This window comes from Vigna radiata, chromosome 7 (genome assembly GCF_000741045.1).
Source record: "Vigna radiata var. radiata cultivar VC1973A chromosome 7, Vradiata_ver6, whole genome shotgun sequence".
Classification (NCBI taxonomy): domain Eukaryota; kingdom Viridiplantae; phylum Streptophyta; class Magnoliopsida; order Fabales; family Fabaceae; genus Vigna; species Vigna radiata.
The window spans coordinates 7783255-7811175 of record NC_028357.1 but is presented as its reverse complement, the minus strand read 5'-3'; the positions used below and the strand labels follow the sequence as shown (position 1 = coordinate 7811175).

At 34.9% G+C, this 27921-nt stretch overlaps 2 protein-coding genes across 2 annotated transcripts; one reads left to right on the top strand and one right to left on the bottom strand.

Annotated features, from left to right (window-relative positions):
- The first annotated feature begins 1377 nt into the window (after positions 1-1377).
- On the top strand, positions 1378-9233 carry LOC106768236 (putative 1-phosphatidylinositol-3-phosphate 5-kinase FAB1C). Its single transcript, XM_014653243.2, has 11 exons — positions 1378-2855; positions 3287-4084; positions 4199-4352; positions 4438-4782; positions 4958-5713; positions 5788-6119; positions 6221-6344; positions 6466-6636; positions 6807-8279; positions 8358-8624; positions 8698-9233. The coding sequence occupies exons 1-11, from the start codon at positions 2269-2271 to the stop codon at positions 8947-8949; spliced, it is 5259 nt and encodes a 1752-aa protein (XP_014508729.1). The 5' UTR covers positions 1378-2268; the 3' UTR covers positions 8950-9233.
- Positions 9234-24632: 15399 nt separating this feature from the next.
- Positions 24633-26521, bottom strand: LOC106767761 (uncharacterized protein At1g66480). Its single transcript, XM_014652711.2, has 2 exons — positions 25840-26521; positions 24633-25170 (listed from the first exon to the last, which is right to left on the bottom strand). Exons 1-2 carry the CDS (start codon positions 26389-26391, stop codon positions 25111-25113), a joined length of 612 nt encoding a protein of 203 aa, XP_014508197.1. The 5' UTR covers positions 26392-26521; the 3' UTR covers positions 24633-25110.
- Between the last annotated feature and the right edge of the window lie 1400 nt (positions 26522-27921).

Below are 27921 nucleotides of genomic sequence, written 5' to 3'. Positions count from 1 at the left end.
GATTATCCAATGTATTTTTCTAAAAGATGTGTGTGATGCACTACAAGATGAGATATTTCGAGAGGAGGCTAAGTTGGTTGGCATGCAGAGTTATGGATGACTCTTGGATTAATAGAGAAACATGCTAGGATGATTGGATGGTATCAAGTTATGTTGTTGAGGGACGAACATGTTAATGTGATAGACGTGTCTACTTGTTGCACCTAGTAAATCCTAAGATTTGTGTTTTCGACTGTGTGATAAGGAAAAGGGCTCTCTTCGGCCCTATGATAGGGAAGAGAGTGGGGTTCGAGTGTCATACTTTCTCGCTTGTGCGAGATAGTGGAGAAGGGCACGATGTTTCTCATGGACTCTAGCTCGTTATTGAGTGTAGTACCCGGTGTGCAATGCACCAATGTTTTTACTCTTAAGTCTTTAAGGTGCAAGGAAATTATGTTTGTATTTTTGTTTATGTGAAGATCATATGACCTTTGATTATATAGGAAGAAAAGTTGTTGAAGATATAATTGATGTTTAATAGAGACTAAAGAAGACATAAAAGACCGGAGATTTTCATTTAAAAATTTACTTTTATAAATTTTAAATGTATAATTATTATGTTTTATTTTTGTTAAGTTAAATAATAGTTTTTATATACCGTTTTTCTTTACTATTAAAATTTAAAAAAAAGTCCGTTTTATCACAATTGGTGATATCTAATTTGGAGTGTTAAAAAATAATTATTTTCCTGTTTTACTTTTACATTATTATTTATTTAAATTGAGTTATTTTCTAAAATTAAATTAATTATCCATATATAAAAAAGAAGACACATATACGTGTACTACTATTGCTAATAATAAGAATATAATAATAATAAGTTTATATATTGTGTTTTATAAAGATATTTCTATCTTTTTTTTTCTTTTAAATGTTACTGTATTTTTGTCGGATACCAAAAAAAGAATTATATAAATTTGTATTTCTTCGTAGAATTTTATAACTATAAAACTAATTTTAATATAAAAACATATGAATAATCATATTTAAAATTTAAGAGACAAAGCAGTTTTTATTCGAAGGGTGTGCGCGAGTATTGAGTGTTCTTTTTACCGAAAATTAATAAATTAAAAGTGATAAATATTCGTGATTATTATAATTATGATATTTATTTTAAAATTGAAAAATAAAAAAATGAATTTATTGAAAACTTATGAGAGCTGAATTTTTTATATTAAAAAGTAAACATGAGGGAGAGTTTGCGTGTTGTTTTTTAGAAATCAACAAATGAATGACATTTACTATTCAATATTTTTTTTGACTCAAACATTAATTATTCATTATAATAATAATTATTGTTATAAAGTAATAAAATAATAATAAGGTGGTGTGGGAAGAGGGGTTGAAGGGAAAAGAAAAGAAAAGAAAAGAAAGGAAAGCAGTGAGGGAGAGAAAGATGGGTAAGAGGGAAGTGGCGTTGTTGTTGTTTGAGATGCGAGCCTATTCCGGTAGAAAGGGAACCTTCTCCGTACTTCTTCTCTTTCTCCTTTTGATTCTAATTCTTCCCATCATTTAAAGTTTCTTCCTTCCTTCACACTTTCTCTTCTCTCCTTCTTCATCTTTAGGGGTTCTGTTCCAAGACTTCGCCTTTCAGCTCTAAACAGAAATATAAACTCGTTTCCAATTAAGGGTCTTACTTCTTTTTTTGGGGGGTAATGCTGGAATCGGTTCCTCAGTACATTCTGGGTGATTTAGGGATCGGTTAGTGTTGTGGGGTCTCATTAGCATTTCAAAGTTTCGTGCTTTTCTTTCTTTGCTGGGTTTGAAGACAGATTCGCGTTCCTGGTTTGTGGTGTTTGAAATAGAAACATTGTTGTTCCGTGGTTCTTGTGATTCCTCTGGTAGGATTTTATTTTTCGGTGTAAATATTGATTGATGGGTGAATCCTAGATTTTCGTCGTTATAGTGTTGCCTCCTCCTTTGATATTATTTGATTCCCTGGAGGATTTGCAAAATTAAAACTTAAAAAAAAATAGAAATGATTTTTAATTTGATTTAAAAAAAAAATACAGTCACCCCCCTAATTTTATCGTGGGTTTACCGATACTCATCACTTGATTTTTTAATTTTAGACAATTTTTGTGATCAGTATTCTGGTGCCAAAAGGATTTTGCTTTTTATGTTTTTGGTCTTGTGAAAGAAAATCCCTATACTGAAGGGGAAAGTAGAGTTCTTTTGTTTTTGTTTTGAGGCAGTGGTTGAGTTCTTTGTTGGGTCATTACATCTTATATGGGAATACCTGATAGCTCACTATTAGATCTAGAAAAAGTAAGGTCTTGGGTTTCTTGGGGAGGAAGTGATTTGTGTTATTTGTCTGAGAAATTTGATATGCACCATAGCGGCAGCAAAATGTGTTGTGAGTGCAATAGGAATTTCAGTGAGATGATTCAGCACAGATACAATTGCAAAAGCTGTGGTCGTTGGTTCTGTGGGAAATGCATCGGGGTTTGTGATCTTCCAAATCTTGAATCTGAGAACAAAGGATTCAGGGAAACTATTCGTTCTTGCAAGTTTTGTTTGGATGCCAATATGAGGATGTGTTTTGAGGGCCAGAGGAAGTGCAGTGAGAAAGTGCACCCTTCTGTCTCTCCTCAAGAGAGTCCAAGACAAAGTCCTGAGCCATCTTCTCCATGCTTTAGTGTTGAGAGTGATAGGATCAGTTCTCCTCTGAATGCTGAATTAAATCAGGGATCTCACTTTGAACGCTGTTTTCATGACCATGATTATGGGTATTATCCTTGTTGTGAAGTCAACAAGAGTTTGACTTCATCTGCTACTCGCCCTTCGTCGCTGTCTACTCATCCGTCTACCTTCAGGTAATATATTTCTATCTTTGTTACAGAAAGTTATATGTTTTTGTTTTACATTATCGGAAGTGCATTAATAAGTTATTACTTATCTGATATCTGAACATAATGATGTTCCATGATCTATGACTATTGCAATTAAAATGGTAAATTTTCATTGGCATTTTAATTGTTGAATATAGATATATGTTCTCACATATATGAGCATGACGATGTTCCATGATCTATCTATGACTATTCCAATTGGGAGGGTAAATTTTCAATGACATTTTAATTGAAGAATATGATATATGTTCTCACATATATGCTTTCTTATCCTTGAGTTTAGGAACAAATGATCTTTTACAATTGTGTGAAACTCTAACTGACTTGCATAATTAATTTAAGTAGCCCTTCCCTAATATTCCCCTGCGCTTGATATGTGTTGTGTGTAAATGTAGGAGTAACGAAGAGGGGATGGAGGATTCTGGGAAGGACTTTCTCAGCCAATCACGTACATATTGTGATAATTATTCAGATATAGATTCAAGTAGCGTTAGTGCTAGACATGACACTTACAACTATAATTCTGTGGGCTCAAGTCCTTCAGATAGCCCTTCTAGGATTGCTTTTACTTCTAGTTGGGCTGGGATTCCTGTACAGAAGGAGCAGGAGAAAAGCCCCATCCCTCAGAATGATGGTCCCATTAGTCAACAAAGTATGGCTGTTTTAAGAAAGCCTGAACAAGGGACCGAGGATGCATATACTACTGCTTATTTTTCAGATGACTTGTCTATTTTCCGGAACCAGGATGAGAATATGCAGAGACCATTGGATTTTGAAAACAATGGTCATATTTGGTTCCCCCCACCACCTGATGATGAAAATGATGATGCCGAAGGTAATTTCTTTGCATATGATGATGAGGATGATGATATTGGTGACTCAGGGGCCATGTTCTCATCCAGTAGCAGTCTATCTAATATGTTTGCTGGAAAGGAGAAACATAATGATGGAAACAAGGAACCTTTAAGAGCTGTCATCGAAGGGCATTTTAGAGCTCTTGTTTCACAGCTTTTACAAGGAGAGGGAATTAAAGTTGGTAATGAAAATGATTCTGATGACTGGCTTGACATAGTTGCAACGGTAGCATGGCAGGCTGCTAACTTTGTTAGGCCAGATACGAGCAAAGGTGGCAGTATGGATCCTGGTGATTATGTAAAGGTCAAATGTATAGCATCTGGAAGCCCAAGTGAGAGGTAATGTGTTTTATAATTTGCCTGGATACCTTATAAATCGGTTCTCTGTTTCTTGGCACATCTGTGGTATTCCCCAATCAACGTTGAATTATAGTTTTTGTTTTTGTTTTGCAGCACCCTTATCAAAGGTGTAGTTTGTACAAAAAATATTAAGCACAAGCGCATGACCTCTCAATACAAAAATCCTAGATTACTCCTTTTAGGAGGAGCTCTAGAATATCAGAAAGTTCCAAATCAATTGGCTTCTTTTGATACATTGCTACAGCAGGTGCCTTCATGACTGATGAGTTTTATGTCTTCTAGTTACAGTTTTTTATATTTGGAAAGAAGTTCTGATTTGTAAATGCTGGCAGGAAAATGATCATTTGAAGATGATCATTTCAAAAATTGAGGCTCTTCGACCAAATGTTTTACTGGTAGAAAAAACTGTAGCTTCGTGCGCCCAGGAATATTTGCTCGCAAAGGAAATCTCCTTGGTGTTAAATGTCAAAAAGCCTTTGTTGGAGCGTATAGCTCGGTGCACTGGTGCTCTTATCACTCCATCAGTGGATAGTTTATCTAAAGCACGTCTGGGGCACTGTGAGTTGTTCCGGTTAGACAGAATGGTGGAAGATCATGAGACTGCTAATCAGTTAAACAGGAAGCCATCCAAAACATTAATGTTTTTTGAAGGTTGTCCACGGAGATTGGGTTGCACGGTATTCCTTTTCCTTTTATTTTCTTCCATGGTTTCTTTTACATGTTTCTTTATATATGACATGGGTAGAATGTGTAATTTGATCGATAAAATTTTTGAATTTGATTAACCAAAGAAATTCTACTTTGCGCTATACTTAGCATAACATTTGTTTCTGATTTTGATTTTCATTACAGGTCTTGCTGAAGGGCACATGTCGGGAAGAACTAAAGAAAATTAAACATGTTGTGCAATATGCTGTTTTTGCAGCCTACCACTTATCTCTTGAGACCTCATTCCTTGCTGATGAGGGTGCTTCCCTACCTAAAATGATAGTAAAACATTCTACAGACACGCCTGAGAGTGCAACTGCTGACACTGATATTTCCATGATGTCTAACACCTTTTCTACAGGCATGCCCCAATCAGAGGTTGACGAGGCTTCCAGAGTGAAAGACCTTGTTGGCATTGATTTAAAACTTGAAACTTTGGGATCTGGGCCGGAGCATCTTGATGATCTTAGTTGTCATTCATATACGGACACCATGGCAGATTATAGATCTGAGAGTGTACTCTCTGATTCATATTATAATAATTTAACTTCTAATTTGACTGTAGATTCAGATTATATACATCTGCGCAATGAGTCAGACGGAGACACTATTTTTACTACAAGAGACTTTTCTCAATCAGGTTTGCTTGAAACCATGGTTCAAGAGGAGAGAGAGTGTGGTGAAGTTGCTGACTCAGCAAAAGACAAGACTAACGAGGATGAGCTTTCTGGTGAATACTTTTCTGCCACTGATGGTCATCAGAGTATATTGGTATACTTTTCAAGTCATTGTGTTTCAAAAGGAACTGTATGCGAACGTACCAGATTGCTGCGCATAAAATTTTATGGTTCTTTTGATAAGCCTCTTGGAAGATATCTTCGTGATGATCTGTTTGATCAGGTGTGTAGATTTTACTTGTGTTTTGGTGGTACTAGTTAAGTCTGAAGTGAAATGACATGAAGTGCTTTTTTCAGGAATGCTGCTGTCAGTCTTGTAAAGAGCCAGCAGAGGCTCATGTCCTTTGTTTTACTCACCTGCAAGGAAATCTCACAATCAATGTTAAACGCCTTCCCTCTGTGAAGTTACCAGGGGAAAGAGACGGTAAGATTTGGATGTGGCACCGGTGTCTGAGGTGTCCATTTGAGGATGGAGTTCCGCCAGCAACTCGGAGAGTTGTCATGTCAGATGCGGCTTGGGGATTATCTTTTGGAAAGTTCTTGGAGCTTAGCTTTTCAAACCATGCAACTGCAAACCGAGTTGCAAGCTGTGGACATTCCTTGCAGAGGGATTGCCTTCGTTATTATGGGTAAGTCATGCAGCTAATGTATCACCGATCGTTTATTTTGTTATGTAATTTATGCTGGTTGTCAATACTTGAAACGTTACAAACAACTTGATGTGTAACAGGTTTGGGAGCATGGTTGCTTTCTTCCGGTATTCTCCTATTGATATTCTTTCTGTCCATCTACCCCCATCTGTGTTGGAATTTGGCCATATCCAAGAGGGGTGGATTAGAAAGGAGGCTGAAGAGGTGATATATCAAAGCAACTATTAATATTTGCTGTGCTATTTTAAATGTAGTTCTGAATATATGTGTGTATGGGCATGCTCCTTAGCGTAAACATTTAACTTCACCTTGTTCTTTTTTGCAGCTTTCTATTAAAGTGGAAACATTGTATGCGGAGATATCCAATGTGCTTGGACGGCTGGAAGCAAAAATTGTATCTGCTAGTATTGGAAATGAATCATCAGATACATGTGACATTCAGAACGACATACTTGATCTCAAAGATATGCTTCGAAGAGAAAGAAGTGACTATCATGTGAGCCTACTAATTTATATATGCTGTCTATCTAATTGTCTTATTGTACTTGGTCTTAAAGAACCTCGTTGTGTGCAAGTGTTTGTATGTTCATTATTTGTTTTTCTGTTGAATACAATTGTATGTATTTTCTTAATTTTTCCCCTCTTTTCTCATGTATTTGTACGAAGTCTTTGCTGCGGTCAGACATAGTAGCTCCACAACCTGGGAAGACGGCATTAGACATTCTGGAACTAAATCGCCTGAGGCGATCTCTTCTTATTGGTTCATATGTTTGGGATCACCGACTATACTCATTGGACTCTCTCATTAAGAAAAGTTTTAGTTCCAAGGTTAAACAGGAAAATGAACTTTGTGCAGATGTTAAAGAATTAAGAGTTGATTCATTTCACAAGGATCAGAATATTGACTGTGGATCAGAGCAGAATAATACCCGGCTTTCAAAATTGCATGAGTCTCACAAGAGTCATATGCTTGCAGAGCCAGATGAGACACTTGAACCTTGTGCTTCGGGATCATTGACATGTTATATTGAGGGAGAGAAAGTACATTCAGATGGCGAACTTAACAAAACATTTTCCGAGTGTATCTCACGTAATGAGTCCAATCTTTCTGAGAAAATAGACTCTGCATGGACTGGAACTGATCAACCTCAAGCCAATGCTGTCCCAGCTGGAAGCATTCAGCAGTCTAATCAACATGATAGCCCTCCTTTTAGAAGGTTGACACAACCAATGAGAGTTCATTCTTTTGATTCAGCAGTAAGAGTTCATGAAAGAATCAGAAAAATCTTGCCGTCATCTTTACATTTATCAACACTTAGATCCTTTCATGCTTCTGGAGATTATGGTAATATGGTCAGAGACCCCGTCTCTAACATATTGCAATCTTATGTACAAATGTTGCCATGGGAGACACAGAAACTAAATCTGATTCTGAGCTCCACTCCAGCATTCATTTCCTCTGTGTCTACCATAGCTGAAGGGGCTCGATTGCTACTTTCCCAAACTTATCACGGTGATAGAGTCATTGCTGTCTATGACAATGATTACTCTAGCATAATATCCTATGCTCTTAGTTCCAAGGAATATGAAGATTGGGTGTCTGGTAAGTCAGATCTGCCTGAGGGTAGCTGGATTGCTCGTGAGAGAAGCAAAGAAGATTTAGCTACTTCCAGCTTTTCTGCATGGGGTAGTCTGGAGTTGGATTATATAAATTATGGTAGTAGTTATGGGCCAGAAGATGTTCCATCTTCTGTTGTTGGTTCTCTTCTCTGGGACCCCAAAAAGTCTGTACACTTGCAAATTTCCTTTGGTGATGATTCAGTGGGGGCTGGAGGTAAAGTGAATTTTTCTGTCACTTGTTATTTTGCTAAGCAGTTTGAATCACTTAGGAAAAAGTGCTGCCCTAGTGAGGTTGATTTTGTGCGATCTTTGAGCCGATGCCGGAGATGGAGTGCACAAGGGGGGAAAAGTAATGTATATTTTGCCAAGTCATTGGATGACAGGTTTATAATTAAACAAGTGACGAAGACAGAACTGGAGTCGTTTGTAGAATTTGCACCTCAGTATTTCAAATACCTGATGGATGCCCTGAACTCTGGGGGCCCAACTTGCCTAGCAAAAATTCTTGGTATTTATCAGGTGAGAATGAGAAGTCATTATTAGGCATTTTTGTTTATAATGGATGGATGTTTATAATGTTTGTTGTTTTGGTGGCAGGTAAGTGTGAAATACCCAAAAGGTGGAAAGGAAACAAAAATAGATCTGATGGTAATGGAGAATCTGTTTTACAAGAGAAATATATCGAGGGTATATGATCTGAAGGGCTCAGAAAGATCTAGGTATAATCCAGACACAAGTGGGACAAACAAAGTGATGCTGGACATGAATTTGTTAGAAGCATTGAGAACAAAACCAATATTTCTTGGGAGTAGGGCCAAGAGAAGACTGGAAAGAGCTGTATGGAATGACACATCCTTTTTGGCGGTAAGCTTTTATTTTTACTTGAATGGTTAAAAGTTTGATGTAGCATTTTACAATGATGTTTGTTTTTGTGCAGTCTGTTGATGTTATGGACTATTCTTTGCTGGTTGGGGTGGATGATGAGCGGAAGGAGTTGGTTTTGGGAATCATTGATTTCATGAGACAATACACATGGGACAAACATTTGGAGACATGGGTTAAGGCTTCTGGGATTCTTGGTGGTCCAAGGAATGCTGCCCCCACAATTGTTTCTCCTAAACAATACAAGAAAAGGTTCAGGAAGGCCATGACTACCTACTTTCTCACCTTACCCCTTGAAAATGTATAATTTACATACATATTCTTTTCCCAACATTGTCAAATGTACATCTTAGCCATCCATCCATCCATATTGGATACTTCTCCCTCAATCTATTCTTCTAAATCATAATATTACAATAATTTCCTAAATCAATGTTTTCATCTTTTTTTTGTTTTTTTTAATGTTTGATATATGTAGACCATTATGCTTACGGAAGCTTTAACGGTTTACGAGAATAGTCATGTAACTTTATTTTATATTTTTGCACATGCTTCAAAAGAGATAATAGACTTTTCTACATGTTCAAGCCACATTTATTGAGTCACTATATTGACTTCTACGTGAAGTCGTAACACTATTTTTATACCACAAACCACTAACCTAATGAATAAACTACATGTTATAATTTCTTAAAAAGAGCTAGGAGCAACTTGAAAATGAAATTAATCAAATAACAATACAACAAACACAGTAATTTTAGAGTAAAACCCATATTCAAGTATTAGATTAATTAATATTAGAGATGATATAATATGATCAAGGCTTCAATGACAAACACAAAACTTGAGTTCTAATTCAAGAATATTCGATCATGGTCTTGAATTGGGACAACAATTCCTTCACCCCAAAGTTTCTCCATAAAAACAAAAAAAGAAATTGTTCCTAAAATAGAAGACATTCTGGAGATTTAAATTACCTGCAATATTTTTTTTTTTCATATCATTAGTTTCCTTCTACAAGTTGTTAGTTTCTTTGTTACTACATTCTTTGAATGCTAGGAAACTTCTTATAGAGGTGTTGTTGAAGGAATCTTTTCCATATTCAAATGCAAAAACTTAATAGGAAGGAAGGCACGTCTCGTGATTCATCATAACATATATATGGGTGGAGTTTCACACGGCCAATCTGTGATTGGATTTATTTATCTGTATGACTTCATTATAGCTGTAGTATTTGTACTTTCATTTCATTGCATTGTATACTCCTACTTTAATTCCTCCAATTTACAGAATATATTATGTGATAAAACTAGTTTATTTACTTTTGTTTCATCATCTATATAAACAACAGAAGATGCTAACTACATTCCAGGCCAGTTCATTGCATCCAAATATATTCTAAATGGATAATGTTTAGAAATGTATTTTGGTGTTTACGTTATTTGTGCCTAAAAGTGAAGTAAAGATGTCATAATTGTAATTTTCAAAAGGATCCTACATTTTGAATTTATTTTGATATTTGCAGGTTTCTTCTTCGACAATAATTGTTGGAAAGCAGGGTCCTTTACTTGGACACAAAAGTAAAGGAATTTACAAGAACTGTCACAACTCGCCTAAAAAATGAAATTATGTGTAGAAATACAATAATTGATGTGGAGAAGAATTTTCTGTTAGCCCATATTAGAGCATAAGTTTGGATAAGTTTCCTGTAAAAGTTAACAATTAATAAAATCATTAAATATTTGATGTGGTTCAATGATGATATATGAAAAATATATATGAAGTATTATTTTATATATGAAAATTATTATATACGAGGATAATATAAAAATATATATTTTATTTAATATATGAAAACTCAAAAATTACAAAGTGTTATTATATATTTTATTTAATATCATAATAATAAGTGTAAGACCCTTAATGTGGTAGAGTGTTTTAAATAATGATAGTCCACTATTTTATTTCAAAAATATCATAGAAATAGAATTTCTTAATTAGGAGTTTCATTATTTAAGAAACTTTTTCTTTCTAAAACTTCCTTCTTTAAATTTTCTTTGTCTTTTCTCTAGAAATTCTAACTCCCTATCCATCTATTAGAAGATCAGAGACCACTTGAGGATTCTTTAAGGTGAGATCTTCGTTTCTAACCAATTGATTTCAGCTATAAAGTAAGTCAATTTCTACCATTTACTTTAAAATTCGGTGTCTTTGCATGTAGGGGTTTTCTTCACTCCTTTGGGGTCTGAGTCTTCTTTAAGACTCTCTGTTGGTTAGTGGTACTAAGGATATACTCTAATCAAATTGTCATGAATTATAGGAGTAAATAGAGATCTTGGAACTGTAGGAGAGATTTTAGAGTTCTTGGAACTATCAAAGCGTCAACCAAGTAAGAGAAGCTACTTTGTTTGGTTTAGATTTGGTACGCATGTAATATTTGATGTTTGTATGATGATGTGATGATTAAGTTGTGAATTTTAATTAAATCATGAAATTTGGTATCATTGGGTACATGAGAAAGGTGGTCTAATGAATTAAAAACTGATGCATGTTGGGTATCTGGTTTGCTGCTGTTAAAATTTGTTTATTAATAAACTTGTAAATGTAGATTTAGTGAGTTTAAGCGGATAAGTTTTTACAAAACTTCAATATGGAATAAAGTAATATAAGGGTGAGTTTTGGGGATAAAAATGGGGGTTTTAACGAGTGAGATTCTAAGAAAATGGTTTAAAGGAAAGTCTACAGTTTTAGGAACTTTCTTGGGATCATTTAGGCTTAGTTGGTCTCTTATTGTACAAAAATCTGGTAGATCATATGGTAAGAGATCGTTTGGGTAAGGGATCGCCTGGTAAGAGATCATCTGGGTAAGAGTCATCTGGTAAGGAGTTTGTAGAAAAAGATAGGCCTTATTTCCCAACCAAGAGGGGGGTGAATTATTTCTGTATTAAAAAATTTGTTCTTTTTAAAACCTTTGAAAATCTTTAACACTTCCTTGAAATACAAGCAAATAAAGAATGTAATGAAATGAAATGGATAAGGGATAGAAAGACAAACACCAAGTTTTTATACCAGTTCGGCCTTAATGCCTACATTCAGTCCATTTTCAATCAACCTGAGATTGAAAGCCACTTCACTATATAGATTAAGTTATACAACAAGAATTATAGATACCCTCTCTCAATGCAATCTCCTCTCCAACTCCAAATCTAATATAGAAAAAAAAAAACAAGACAGAAAGAACAATCATCTTTCTGCAGAAAGCCTTTGAGACACCCCTCAAAGAAACCAGAACTCCACATTCTCTTCCTGGCTACCGCCAACAGGGAAACCACAATCCAAATATTTCAAAATCAACATTGATCTGATTTAGAACACCTAAGAGTGTGGATGGTGACCGGCAAACGTAAGCACGCAACAATTCCTTCAAGAATCTTTTGAATCTTCCAAACTAAATGCTTCTTGATTCTTGGAGAATGAACACTCCTTAAATTTTGATCTCAACTAACTTTATCAGATATTAACAATAATATTCCAAAAGTTCTTTTGATGCAAAGAGTTATGTGTCAATATATAGTTTTCTCAGGTCTGACGTATCTTGATCGATTAGAATATTAATGTAATCGGTTAAGCAATTAACACCGCTATAACAGAATTACATTAAACCACATTTAACAGATTACACATTTAATGTAATCGATTGCACAATTAATGTAAGTCAAAACAATTCAAAATATGACCGTTATAGTTGTTAAGACTTATCAAGAAAATAATATTCAATGTGAACAAGATTTAACCGATAAAGAAGACAGTGTAATCAGTTAAGTACAACACTTAAGCAAATTTGAAAACTTTTTCATTTGAAAACACATCACTGCACTCAGTAAACAAGTGTAATCAAAGGCACGAGTTTTAATCGATTGTACATATAATGTAATCGTTTAAAACTTGCAGTTTGCCACATTTAAGCATTTACTGATATATGATGAATCTAACTGATTACATAAACACTATAATCGATTAATTCATATAGATATGCATTGTGCAAAGAGTTTTATTATTCAAAACCATGAATATGCATACCACAAATATAAGCTCATGTATAACCACAATAAGTATGCAAAACAAATAGTTCAAGCATAAACAAACATATAAACACAACTTTGCATAATATGTGCTAGAAACTATTAGAACATTTTTGTTGTTGTCATCATGAAAAACACACAAGGGTTTAGGTTTAGCTTTCACATAGGTATCCCTATCAATAGAGTTGTTTGGTGAGAAGTCATTTAGTGAGGGATCATCTGGTAAGGAGTCATCCGGGTAAGAGATCGTCTGGGTAAGGGATCGTTTGGTAAGAGATTGTCTAGGTGAGGAGTCTTCTGGTGAGGAGTTGTCTGACAGGAACTAAGTTGTGGGGAATCTCGAATTTGGGATTCTGGACATCCATTTTGGAAGTTCTTTATGTCGTTTTGGGGATTTTGGACCCTTCCGGAGCTGTTGGTGAGGATTTCCAAGCTATTTTCCTTGCCTAGAGTATGCAACAAGCTAATATGAAGGAAAATTATGTTATAGTGTGGGTGAGATTTCCAGAATATTAAAAATGATTTTATACTTGAAATACCTTAAATATGTGACGATAATGATGATTGTTATAAAGTGATTAATGGAGATGTGAATATGTATATTTATGATTTAGGAACATGTTTATGGGTATGATTATGGTTGATGAATATGATGACGATGAGTATGTTGTGAGAATGAAAGATGGGTGATTTGAGAAGAATCTCAAGGAGAAATTCTATGTTTAAGTCAGTTGTGGTGAATGTTTGATAATAAGACTTTAGAGTGAAGGTATCCTGATATTCTACCGACCATTCAACTCATGTCGAGTGAATGGATTGGCTGAGAGAATGGCAGGAGGTGTTAACCTTGCCCTTTGGGTCTGTAAAGGAAGATTAACCTCATGGGGAAGTAGGTCGTGTGACCCTTCTTTATGACTTTACAGAGTATAAATACTACCATGGGTGCAAACATTGAGCAAAGTCTGTAGGATCCGGATCATCGAGTGGAGAGGTTAAATTGTGATATGATCATGTGTTTGATGGGTTGTTGTGGATGTTGAAATATGGTTTCTTATATTCACTACCAGAAATGCGCTGATTACCGAAGGCCTTTGGGTCGTCGGTAAATTTGAGATACCGAAGGATTTAACGACAGTCATGTAAGATGGTGATTATCGAAGGCTTTTGTCCTTTGGTATTGGGCAGCGAATTTACCGAAGGCTTTTTCCCGTCGGTATAGGCATTCACTTAATGAAATCAAAATTTGGGACATCCCTCTTCCACTTTCCCAAATACTCTCCTCGTGAAACCTTCTCCCAAACTTTCACTCCCAATTTGTCAAGTCCCCACTTTCCACTCTCCCCTGCCCTAATCTCTGTCTCCCTCTCTCGTTCATAATTCAAAACCATCATTGCCACTATTTCTCACTTTCTCGAGGTCCTCTTTCCCTACGACGGTGGTTTGGCGGCATGAGGAGGTGTTGTCGCTACGTCAGGGGTTGGTGTCACGGCGACGTGGGTAGAGCTTTTAACTGGTGGTGACGAAGTGACTTTTACTGCATGAGAAGGGCTTCGCGAGAGAGGGTTGTCGCTGCCGTAAATGTGAGTTATTTCTTTTGTGAATGGGGTTTTCGTGGTTTAGCTAGGCTTTACTTCATGGCTCCTTTTGGCATTTTAGCTGTCTTTCACTAGCTATGAATATGTTTGGGAATTTCTACACTTGATGAATAGGTGTGGGAGTTAAATGTACAATTTAAACAAGTAAGGTAATGTGAGGACAACAAGGGAAGCATCTGCATTTACTATGTATGGATCTCCTCCTTTGAATCTTGTCCACCCCATCCACAACAACCCTGCATTTACTATGTATGGATCTCCTCCTTTGGAGGAAACCTTTTCGTATCCTTGTTTAGTCTTGGTCCAACATGTGAAACCATACACACACTCATTCGTGCACCAAAATCACTTCTTATACATGTAGTTTCAGTGACTGGACATGCATATTTCTACCCCTAAAAGAAAAAATGATTGGGACAAATACTAGATATGATTAACTAAAAACATTGACCATGGGAGTTAGTTAGCATATTGATACAAAAAACCTAATGCTTACCCAAAATGCAGCAGTGAAACCAGCAACCCCAGAAGAGAAATGGATGACATATCCACCTGAGTAATCTATTATCCCCATTTTGGACAAGAAGCCCTTTGTACTCCATATGCTGAAAGCTGTGAAGGTGTATGAGAATGTGAGCCGCAAAGGCACAAACAACATCCAAGCATAGAAGTTCATGCGCCCCAACACAACCCCGGCAATGAGAATCAGAGTAATGGCTGCAAACACACACTGGAAATACACCATTGTGGCCCCCAGAACATATACTAAGGCTAGCACTATGCTACAATGACTCAATTTTTATTCTTAAATTATCCAATCAAAACACTCACCCTCTAAACAAATTCTAAATGATATAAAAATGCTCAAAACTAATCTACACAATACAAATACAATAAATGCATACTAAACCAAATAAAACTGCAACGTAAGTATCTAGGCAACTTTAAAAATGCTAAAAGACTAATAAAAACTAAACTAACTACTCAAATTGACTTGGAAATAAAAGTCTGCCTATAGCAATCCTGACTAAAGTTGTGTCTAAAATAATGAAATGTTACCAAGTTATAAAGAAACATGAATGAAATGTGTTCTAGGGAAATAGAATTTAGGTATAAAGTAATCATAAATATATTACAATATGAAATGTGAATATGATGTGATTAGGTTTAATGTTTTAGGATTGTTATCTGTCTTGTTCATTCATTTTCCATTTGTAGCCCTTTGCTTTAGCCTATATACAAGCTTGATTGCTCATTTAGAAAGCTGCTTAAATAGAGCTTCCTTAGTAGGGCTGTAGTAATGTTAACACTCTGGCAAGTGTACCAGATCATATCAAGTAATAAAGAGATGGTAAGTCCGAATATCGTTTCCCAAGAGACTCTTAGGCCTAAACGTTCATGTGAATTGATTTCATAAGACTTGAATAAATAATAATTTGATTTTATAATGCAAAGAAGAAAATAAACATGTATGCAAAAGCTTGATCAGTTGACAGATAAACAGTATGGATTAATGATGTTGTTAGGGTTTACGGTTTCACCTTAATCCACTCTCCTATATCTATTATTCTTATCAAATTCAACTTTGTTATCAATGTTTATGCAACTTTCTAAATTACCCTAAACCCAATGTCTCGGCGAAGAGAGCCTACTCCCAATTACTAGTTTACTATGTCTAGTCTCCCTAACAATTAGTCATGCATTTCAGTGTACAGAAGCTTAAAGCAATTGATCATCCTATTCCTATGTCTAGGTAATATTAGTATCAAGAGAATTTCGTCAAGTCTAGATTTCTCCGTATGTGTCCATATCGAAAAAATCAATGATCATGACATTGAATGAGTTAAACAATGCATGCATAGAGTATAGAGGAAAAACTCAAACTATTGATAACTAAAGTATATGAATAAAATAAGAATATCAATACAAGAGAGTTTCAAATAGGATTACATCGTTCCCCAACAACAAAGGGTTTAGTTCACCATTATCATGGTGAAACTAGATGATTTGAATGAAAAATATGAAAGAATTAACCCTAGACTTGATAGATTGGAGCTTTCGCATCCAAAATCCGCCTCCAAGGTGTGTAGAGAGTGTTCTATCATCTTTCTACCAAAAGATGATCCCTCTGGTTCGTTTGGGATCTATTTATAATTCAGAGAAATAACAAAATTTTGGCCCAGACCCATAAGTACACTGCCCAACGGTGGCCGCCCGACGGTGGGCACGGTACCAACTCCACCCCTCAGCGTTGCAGCTTGAGCGGTCTCTTTACATTCCTCTGACGAGTCCACCGCCCAGCGGTGGGTCTGCACCACCCGGCGGTAGGTGCGATTCTCATCTCACCCCTTAGCGGTGCCCCTTAAGCGCATGACAGTGTATGCATTGAAGGTTACACTGCCCGACGGTGGTTTCACCGCCCAACGGTAGCTACGATTCAACTTTGCTCCATTCTTCCACCTTCTTTTGCATCCAACACTTCTATTCCTTCACTTCCTTCATCAAACCCTGATAATTTCTGTTAAAACAAGGGAAAACCAAGCATAAAACCCAGAAAACCCATGTGACTCTCTTAAACTCTAACTTAAACAATTTGCATGATTTCAAGCTAATTCTAGGTCATAAAGGGTGTGTTTTAATATCAAATTTAAGTATGAAAATAACGGTTTTTAGACCGTTATCAAGTAGTAGTAGCTTAGGTTAGTTTCTCCGAAACCTTTTTCTCTAGTTCTGTACATTCCTAGTACTATTGTCAAGGGTTGTTTCAGGTTCCATCAAAGCAAATCTGTCTTTTGTTTGATTCTACTTTCCTGTGATGCATTCTGTTTCATCTTATGATTCTTGATGTATGATGGTTCACCAGTCTGATAGCACCATATATTTAATCATATATTAGACATCATATATCTTTCATTTAGATTTGGTAGATTGGATGTACGTTGTTTCAATATTCTATTTTATTTGGGTGTATGAACCTAAGTTTAAGATGTTCAAATCTGGTTGGTATTGGCTTTAACTATTTAAAAGTGGTGTGCATTGGTAACCCATTGGAGAAGGGTTTAATATTGCATTGTATTCTTGGTTTCGTGTATGATTCAATATGGTTGTACTTTCATAAACGATTCAATTATGTCTGGACATATAAAGGAGTTTTAAAGGAGTTTTCAAATACACTTCCATTTGATGTGTTAGGGTGAACTTTTAAAGGAGTTTGAATTGTAGAGAGAAAGGGAGGAAGAGAGTCTACGGAGGAGACTTGAGCAGTTTAGGAAAGCAAAGGCAAAGGTATGGGGACCTAAACTGAAATTGCATGATTGTATGTGTTATGTCCTCTTATTTTCATTCTTGTTTCATGAATTTTATCTTGTTCTAAAATGTTGTGAATGTTGAGTTTGAATGTTAAGTTATGTTTATTGGAGTTTTATGATATTGTAAACATTGAGGTTTGTCAAACTTTGCTAATGGCTTGTGTCCACAACAAAATTCTATTATTCTAGTACCCTACTCTCTCATCACAATTCTCGTATCTACCCTAATTCCCCTCTCACATTCTTGGTAAAACAATTATGAAGCCCTCTCACATACCCATGTTTCTCCTAGAACAGTTTACATTGAGCCACTCTCTTATTTCCAAGCACACACTACCAATCCAACAATATTAGACTTGTCCTCAAGTCTCGGTTGGGGAAATTGACTTTTAATCCTGAGTCCCTCTTCCCAATTGCATCTTCGGAGCTTTACCCATTCCATTAGATGAGCAATTGAATAGCAGATTCTCCACCTTCTATGATGCGCCTCCTAGCCATACTATTTCAATATCAAGAGGCAGAACATCGTCCCTATCCAACTCTGAGGGTAGTGTCTCCTCCACACTCGTATATCTTGATTAGGCCCCTTGTGGTATCTCGTGAAATTCCTTTATCATCTTCAAAATCCTCTATAAGGAAATTAAAGACAACACAAATACACCCTCATACAAAAGAGTACCTCTCTTGATTAGAGAAACCAAGTTTGTATAGATTTCCCTTCTTCAAACCATCAATGATACCAACTTATTCTCACTGTACACCTCTACTCTCCAGCCCTGGTTTGCGCTTGTCAAACCTGTATCCCAAAAGCTTGGCCCAATTCTAATTGATCATAGTCATATAAAGTTTAACTAAATCTAGAAATATAATTCAACAGACACAAACCAACCTATAGGATTTTTGTCGAACATCAGCAACTTGACCTTCTTCATTCATAAACAGAACTTGCCTAACAGTAAATCCAAGAGCGTCATTGTTGGCTACTTAGCAGAAGCAATGTCACTCAAGGTTCCAATGACTATAGACAACATCTAAATAAACTTCTTGTAGTTCTCCTTAACACGAATTTGCATAGTTTGCAAGGTGTTCTTAATGCCTCAATCTAGTTTCTAGTGTTGCAAACTTAGCTTCCATCTTCTTAGGTGTGGATTCCATTAGCTTCATCGTCATCCAAAAAGCTAATGTTTCCATAATAGAATTTCAATATTCTGGTACCCCCTCTCACTTAACACATATCCCTTAAAAACCTTGAATTCTCTCACGTTTTTGGAAAAATAATTATGGCTCAACCCATCTCTCCTCATCCTTGTTTCTCCAAGCAAACACCTTCCATATCTTGGCCCTCTCTCCTATTTCCAAGCCCACCTTAACAATCCTATCAATTTTTCCTTTAGTCTTTATCTATCATTTATTATAAAGATATCTCTCATTTGATCCACTTTTTGCACTGGGTCACTTGCTGGGTTTCTGCTTTGTCCTCACATAAAACAACTATCTCAGATGAATTTCTATCATCTCATCATTGGGTTCTACTCTACCATTCTACTAGATACACACTTGTTCTATTCTTATTCTTAAACTTTCTTGGATGTCATTCATCCCCCTAGATATCATCACCTTTAGTGATACATTTATTATTTTTTTCTTTTCACTTTGCTCAAACCTTGCTATCATAAAGCAAGGCGACTCTTGTAGCTATTGAACAAAATTTGCCTTTGAATTTAAAATAAACTATGTATTCTTAATAAAAACACTTGGATTCAAAAGCTTATTTACCAAAATCTACAAAGCATAAACTAAGCATTGTCTTTGAATGTGCCAATTATTAACCTTCAATACTAAGGTGAGAGATATTTACTCAAAAGTTGTATGCAATTATTTTACATTCACTTTAATTTGTAGTGATCCTTCCTTATTCTTTTGTATTGTTTCACTTTATTTGTAACCATTTCAATGCAGTAATGATAGGAGAAGGTTTAGACTGTCCTGATAAAGGAAAGGGGTAGCAAGGCCTAAAAAGAGGCAACGGTAGGTCCCAAAGTATGTACTTAGGGTGCCTGCTACACTACCTACCATTGCTGCCCCCAGTCCATCATCTGTAGTACACCTTCCCCATACTTCTGCAATACACCCTCCCCTTAATCCTACATTATACCCTCCTCCTCCTACCCCTACAACAGAGCCTCTTCCTCCCCTTGTGATTATTACCCACACTCCTCTCCCTGAACCTACTTCTATACCTTCCTCATCCTCTAAACCGCCTTCTGAGACTGTCACACCATCTGCTGATCCAGATTTAGCTGGTGATGGTGATGGTGTTGACCCGTCCCTCCATGATCGACCATGGATTGAGCCATATGGCAAAGGGTAAGACTCTAATCCCTTTTTTAACCATTTTCATGTTTAAAGATTGTCTTATTTGAAATGACTTTTATTTCTTTATATGCAGGTTTATTCCATCCAGGGTTGCATCCCAAGCCATGACACGATCAATTAAGTAACAATATTTGACTCCATGGCCTACTTGGGGAGCAATACATAAAGAGGAGAGAAAGCCATTCTGGGAGCATTTTAAGGTGAACAACTTTAAACTAATTTTCATTCTTATTTTACTATGTTCATTAATCAATGGTTGTTTTGTTTATCATTACAAATGAAGGTGTAGTGGAAACCTGAACATGAAACACAAATACATAGAAATTTCCACATGAAAGCATTTCATCAGCTCTCAGAGATGTTTAGGGATGCCCACAATGCAGGGGAGCGCCCTTACTGGTTGGGCGAGCACATTTGGAACTCTTTATTTGCTCACTGGAATTCAGTAGAGTTTCACAACAAGTGTGCTACAGTCCAGAGGAACAAAACGTCTGAAAAGGGTGGCGCCCTGCATATTGGCGGGTCAATCACAGTTCATGAGCATGTCATTCGTATGGTAAACTGTTTTTACTTTTTTGTTTCTTTCATATAGAACTTATGTATTTTCTATTTCATATACACTTCTAAGTCTAATTTATGTTACAGGCACAGGCTCTAAGACGGGCGGTCCATGTTGATAAGGTCTTTGCATAGACCCATGTTCGGAAGGGCACTAATGAATTCGTTGATGAAAGATCTCGGAAGACTCGTGTAAGCAAATAACACTGCTACTATTAGTAATCATTGAGTATGTTATTGTATCATTCCCTAACATTGCTTTTAATGTTTGAACAGGAAGAATTTTCTACACCGGATGATGCGAGTAATGCAGATGACGACATCCGCAGGACATAGTGTTGGGCCGATGTCGTTGGTGGGAAGAAAAAGGGACGAGTGTACGGTGTAGGACAACTTGCTACAAACTATACAACATCGAAAGGAGGTACACTGAAGCACCAACCTTCTTATTTCATTTATAGAAACAACTTCTTAAATTTGAACAATACAGATGATGTTATATTGTTGTTTTTTCATCAATTTTATCGGATGATTTTATGTTGCACAATATGCAAGTCTGTCTGTGGTTTGAAACTATTATGCATGTCTGTCTGTGCTGTGAACATTTTATGCAGGTATGTGTGGTTGGATAACAAATACAAATATGACTTGGTATTTTTATGGATGTTACTGAAGGCATTACCGAAGGCCCGAAGCCTTCGGTAAATACTAGCGACAAGGGTGCGACTTTTAGACCGTCGGTAAGCTATCGGTAATACGTCATTACCGACGGTTTCTGGCTGTTGGTGGTTTGTGTGTGCTACAATTTCTTTAGCAATGATCACCATTTAGTGTGAGCAGAGGATGTTGTAGGTGTTAGCTCCGTGTTATGGAGCTAGAGGATATGGTCGAGTGATATTCAGAGTTTAGCATATAGATGTGTATATAAATGCATATATATATATATATATATATATATATATATATATATATNTATATATATATATATATATATATATATATATATATATATATATATATATATATATATATATATATATATATATATATATAATTACTTAAACGATTTGCATAATAATTTACCTCTTTTGAGATAATCTATGTTTAGGAAGTTTTAAAAATGTGTTTTTATTGATATAATTATTATTCTGGATAACTGTAATGGTAAAGTACATGCTTTCTTGTTTATTTGTTATATTCTATTAAATCTATAATATTTTGTTTAGTATATTACTCTATTAAATGAAATATTACAATAAACATGATATAAAAATATTAATTTAAATATAATAAACTTACAACATATTAAACTATCTAATAAAATATATAGTTTTTTATGTGTATATAAATTATATTGTTTCTAAAAATTAATTAAAGTTTTGTAATTAAGTCAAACTCATCTTAATTCTGATTCTAAGTTACTTGAGAGAAGATTTAGATAATTGAAATTTTCTTTTTTATCCTCACTTGAAGAGTTTTCTAAAAGAACTTTTTGAAGAATGGATTAAGACTAGTCATGATGAGTCAATTATATAAATTAGTTTATATGTACAAGTTAATTTTAATTATATAGATCTTTATTATATTTTTTCTTCTAAAAATATTTACAGAAAATTTTGCCGAAAAACACACTGTTACTACGTCAAACCAATTTACTCATTGCAGAATTTAAATGACTTGCTCCATGTAAGTTGAACCTCGATAAGTCTTTTAAAATTCAGAAGACTGAAAAATTAAGTTTCAGTTTTGCACATGATATATTAATGTAGCCTTTTGATAAATTAAATGCATTTTTTATTAAGCACACATTCATGTAACGTGCCCAAGCAAGTAGCTTTAAGGGTGCACGTGGCGTTATCTTTTTCCCATTTTGTGATAATTGGCAAAAGACTTTAAATTGGCCAGTCTCATATCAAAAGCAAGTTGAGATTCTTGCACTTGTAAAAGTGAATCAACTGGTTCACATAGCACTCATTTAGCTATATAAAGGCTTTCCAAATAGAGAGGATAGGGTCCAAAACAATAATATATACATGAACTTGAGCATAACACTCATTGAACCCTATAATGTTGAGATTCTTGCACTTGTAAAAGTGAATCAACTGGTTCACATAGCACTCATTTATCTATATAAAGGCTTTTCCAAATAGAGAGGATAGGGTCCAAAACAATAATATATACATGAATTTGAGCATAACACTCATTGAACCCTATGAAGGCAAGGACACATTGTTGGTGTGTAAGTTCTCCAAAAATATTTAACTTTTCTTTTCATTCTTCTCAATTATGTGAACTTTTGTTTCATAGTCAATACAAACTAAAAATAGTAATGAAATATTTTGTTTACTCTATTTGAGTAAATTCTTGTATAAACAATTCAAAATAATAATAAAAAACAAATTCTTACATAACTTTAAAAAGGAGTATATCCTTACCAAAAATGTCACAATACATGATGAAAAATGGAACAAATTCATAACTTTAAAAGAAACTTCGATGAAGACATCATTAATGGCATGGTAGTCGTTTGGCCAAGAATATCAAAACCATGTGATTATCAATAGAAACTTAATTTCTGATAGTGGCAGCAATAGATGACGGTGCCCCCGACAGCGGTAGATGACGCCGTCGCTGGTAGCGAAGGATGTAGTGGTAGAGGCACCGGAAACATTTTCCTCAAAAGAACCTAGCTCTAGATACCATGTTAAATATAGTGAAAAACTATATTTGGGATTAATCTTTCTTGTGTTAAATACACACATAGGGTTCTCTATTTATAAAAGAAGAAATATGAGTTAATCCCAAAATACAAATAAGAAATAATAACAAACTAACTAAAGATAAAAGATAAATATAAAACAAAGATAATATATCTAACAGAAAGAATCACTTAGAAGGGATGATCAATCGCATATGCTTGAACCCGTGAAATTGAGCAAAACAGGACATGGGTCGCTCGGTCAGACATGGGTAAAGACTGAATGGACAATCTTGACAATAAAATATTTTGAAAACCTATTGTAAACCAAGGTTAAAAGTAAGTGTTAATTAGTAAGTAATGGACCGAGATTGAGTTGTTATTAAAGTTCTACTAATCTTAAGGCACATTTCAAAAGCTATAAATAGAGGTCAAAGGTAAGAGGTAGATAATTACATTTATTGTGAATTTAAGACTTTGCTCTAACCACCGTCCAGATTAATTACTCACTTAAGAATTAGAGTGCCTTTGGCGAATACTCCCAAGCGAGCAAAGTGTGAAGGTAATTTTATGGAGTTACTATACCCTACACCCGAAATAGTTCTCTTATGTTAAAATTTGTTAAAAGATGTTTTTTTTTTCACTCAAGTTAATGTTAATTAAAAGAACTTTCTATTTTTTTAGTTTTTAAATTCTTAAGAAGAAATCCACTCAACCAAAAGAGGAATAAATCCATCAAAACATATTTTAGGATGTAGACTTCTTTCCGGTGGAAGATCGATAAACTAATGTAAGACTTTAAGAAGATAGGAGAAGACAAAATGCACAAGACCCAAGTGGAAGTGACCCATGTACCATATAATTTAGAAAGAGCAATTGTTCTTGCACCTCCACTTTTTCGTCCTACACTTCCAAAATTCCTATATTACTCTTTTAAAAATCATTGGTGATCGAACGCTCGTTAGCACTTCATTGGTGTTCAAAACCAGTTAACACTTTGCTGAAAATTCGAATGCCGGGTAAGATTTCTTTTTTTTTAATAGTTGTTTTAATTTTAAATTAAAAAATTAAAAATATATATAATTTAATATATATATTAATATTTTAATATATAAACTATTATTTATTAAACAAAATAAATAAAACATATTAAAAATTAAAAACAAAAATTAAAGACAAGAACAGTATGAGAATTTTAGAAGTACAGGACGGAAAGGAGAAGGTAGAAGGAGAACTGCTCATTTAGAAAAAATTGGCTGATAAATATATCATTGAATTGATCATACCATATATAAAAAAAACTACTATTCAATATTGTATATATTGAATCCACTATTATTTTAACAACCTAACTAATTCATATATATCTAAGAACCAATCTAGCTAATTCATATATATTTTACTTGACTTCTGATTAAGTCATCTACTACTAATTACCATTTTTTTTTTCAAGTTCTTCTTGGCTACTAATTATAATTAATTGGAGCTTAACAATATGGTAATGGTAAACAACCGGCCGGGAGAAGCGTAAGACAAAAATTAGAAAGTTAATATCAATTTATAATGTATGGTCTCTATGTGAGGAGATCATATAGACACCCCAAAATATGTACACATGATCACTTTAGAAGTAATGTTATGTATACAATACATAGATTTAGAACTAGCCACAAATCAAACAGGTGGTGCGCAACATCGGCCATTAATTTTCACTAATATTCTTCTCTTCAATAAACTGAAACACAAACACCTAGAAAATTGTACCAAGTTGAAATTGTATGCATTGTATAAATAACATGACTCTTATTTAACTATGTGTAAGAATAACTCCTTGTGTTGGTGAGCGGTTAATTATGAAGCCGCAGCTATTGGAGTCCCTCCTTCGTTGATCGGCATAAAGCTCACCCTCTTCTGCAAGAGTTTTGAGACATAATATTGTAAAAGATGCTTCACAGACACACTCATACATACATGTATAGTCATAAATAATAATCTTAACCCCATTATTTTTTTCAAGTCAATATGGACTGTGCAAACTACGTGCAACCATATCCTGTGCAGAACCAACAAATTGAATTTCACAGAACATTTAATATGATTCAGATGTCATACCTCTTGTTCGGTTGTTGCATCTTATCAAAAAATAAAATACTCTAAGTATTTTTTTGGTGAAATTAAGAGAATCAAAATACTTTAAAGGGAAAAAATTGATATTCTAGATGGATGAAATGTTCCGTTGAAATATACCATCTCTTGAAAATTCAAACATCATTAGCCTAACAGATATATTTTAATTTTGGAGAACCTGGTAAGTTAAATGTCTCCTTTTCTGAAATCTACTTTACCATGAAATTGTATCAAACTAAAGTAAGTTTTTTTCTTTTGCAAGAGAATTTGAAAATTCCAGAACTTTCATACATGACAGTTGTTTAATGAAGGAAAATTCCAATGAATTCTTTAGACGGGTTAAGAAAAGTAAGTTTGTAGAAATCCAAAATGATTCTAACAATTAACATTAAAAAAGGTGAGGTTTAAGGATTAAACAATCGAGAAGATGGCATGAGAACAAATATCACATACCTTTGTACTCTCCTTAGCTCTGTCACCATTTTCCTCAGTTTCTCTGCTGCCATTGGCCATATACAGCTTAACGATTCTCTCTGCTGCCTCTTCCTGATTTTTGCTACCTTGGATCAACTTCTCCACCTCAGCTTTTGGAAGCCTCATTTTCAACCTCACCCCGCCATTATTACTATCCTCCTTGCTGCTTTGTTCACCATCACCCATGTTGCTTTGTTTCATGATTGAAAGATCAGAAGCAGACCTCCTAGTAAGCACAAGGTTCTCTAGGCGATCTTTGGCACTCATGTTAATGCCAGAACGAACCCTTCTTGGCTTCGTCTCTTTTGGAAGCTCCACAAGAAAGTAAAGCCTCTTGGGATGCAACTCCTTGTGACCTTCCAAAGGCTTTGCTCTCACCCCATAGTGCTTAACTGCTTCAGAATCTAGCAAAACAAGGCCAGGGTGATCCTTAAGAACTTCCTCAACTCTCACCGGGGTCTTCAACTTGAATGTTTCACCATCGATTTTCATCACCTTTGCGGTCTTCTTTGCACCAAAAGTGTTACCCATTGTAGTACCCCAATTAAAAAGATTTGTCTTTGCTTATAGTCTTGTGAGGTTGAGGCACTTTAGAGTACAGAAATTGACAATGAAACAAATTTTCTTCCCGGTAATCCTCACAAAAAACCAAAGGGCTACTAGCAATGAAGGTTTCAAGACAGAGACATGGTTTTATAAGTGTTCCTGATTTACTATCCTTGGTCAAAAAAGTAGGCATGTTTTAAAAAGGAGACAAATTTTTGACGAATGGGCCAACACAGAAAATACTAAACTACGTAACCTATCGGTTTCAAGAGAACATAAAATATAATACAACCAACGACTCTATTGGTCTCTCAAAAGGCTCAAGTTCAATTTTGTCAACAACCATGGTTTAGTCTTCACACGAGACCCCAGTTGCCAGAGTTATAAACGCTCCCACAAAGTAGACTTTCTGCATTTTTTAAGGTAATCGTTTGGTTTTGGATATCTTCAAACGGTAATCACGGCGTGGATTAAAGGATTCATGAAATTTCAAAGGCACGGTGGCAATTTGTTCCATGTGGAGAAGAGATTTAATTTGACTTTAATTTGTTTGCACATGTGGAACTAGTACTTCATTTCATCATCCAGAGCTTGTTTTCTAAGACCATAATTGAAGATTGATTCCAGTTCAAACCAAAGGTTTCAACATATACCCAGAGAGAAGCGATAATGTTTAGCAGTTGTTTTATCCAAGTTTCATTAAATTAACTGTGGAATTTGTTTTACCTTTGTGAAAGGGAAGAAAAGTTGAAATAGTTGCTATGAAAAAGAAATAGAATACATATTTGGCAATTGAATGTAGACACTAAAGGCCAAAACAGAAGTCCATGCAGATATTAGGGTCATCAAATTGGAAGAGGTTGTTGTCCTTTCAATAACGAGATTGGACCAAATGGTAAATTCGTTGATTATGCGTAAGAGTACCTTCAAATGTTTGATCAAATCCAAACATCCAGAAGCCCTTCAAATGAGGGGTACCAGTTTTAGAACATGTTATTTTCAAAATTCTTTCTCAACTTTTCTAGTTTGATGTCTTTGTATACAGTAGCTTTCTGCATTAAGTCATATTTCTTGACACAATTTTAGTTCATATAAACGTGGATAATATAACTTCTTTGTATGTTTCTTGATTTTGGTTGAAAGTCAAATCTTCACCTTTGATATATATATTCAAGTTTGTACAAACTTTATTAATAGATAAAGTCAGGTTTTAAAAAATCAATTTACCTTTTTAATACAGAACATATGTTTTTTCTTCTTGCAAAACCAACATTATCGATTGAATAAAAAATACAAAACAATATCAAAATAAATTCATTTAAACATTAGGTCTATTCATTCAAACTTATTTTTTTAGAATTAGGGTAATATTCTGCCCGACAAGAACATAAATTTATGTAAAACTTACTTGCTGCTGCCTTAGATTTTTTGGTCACTTTCATGTGTTTTTGGATGTTATTTTATTTACAAATGTTAGTTAATTCAAAAATAATAAAGTTATGTGTATATTTACTA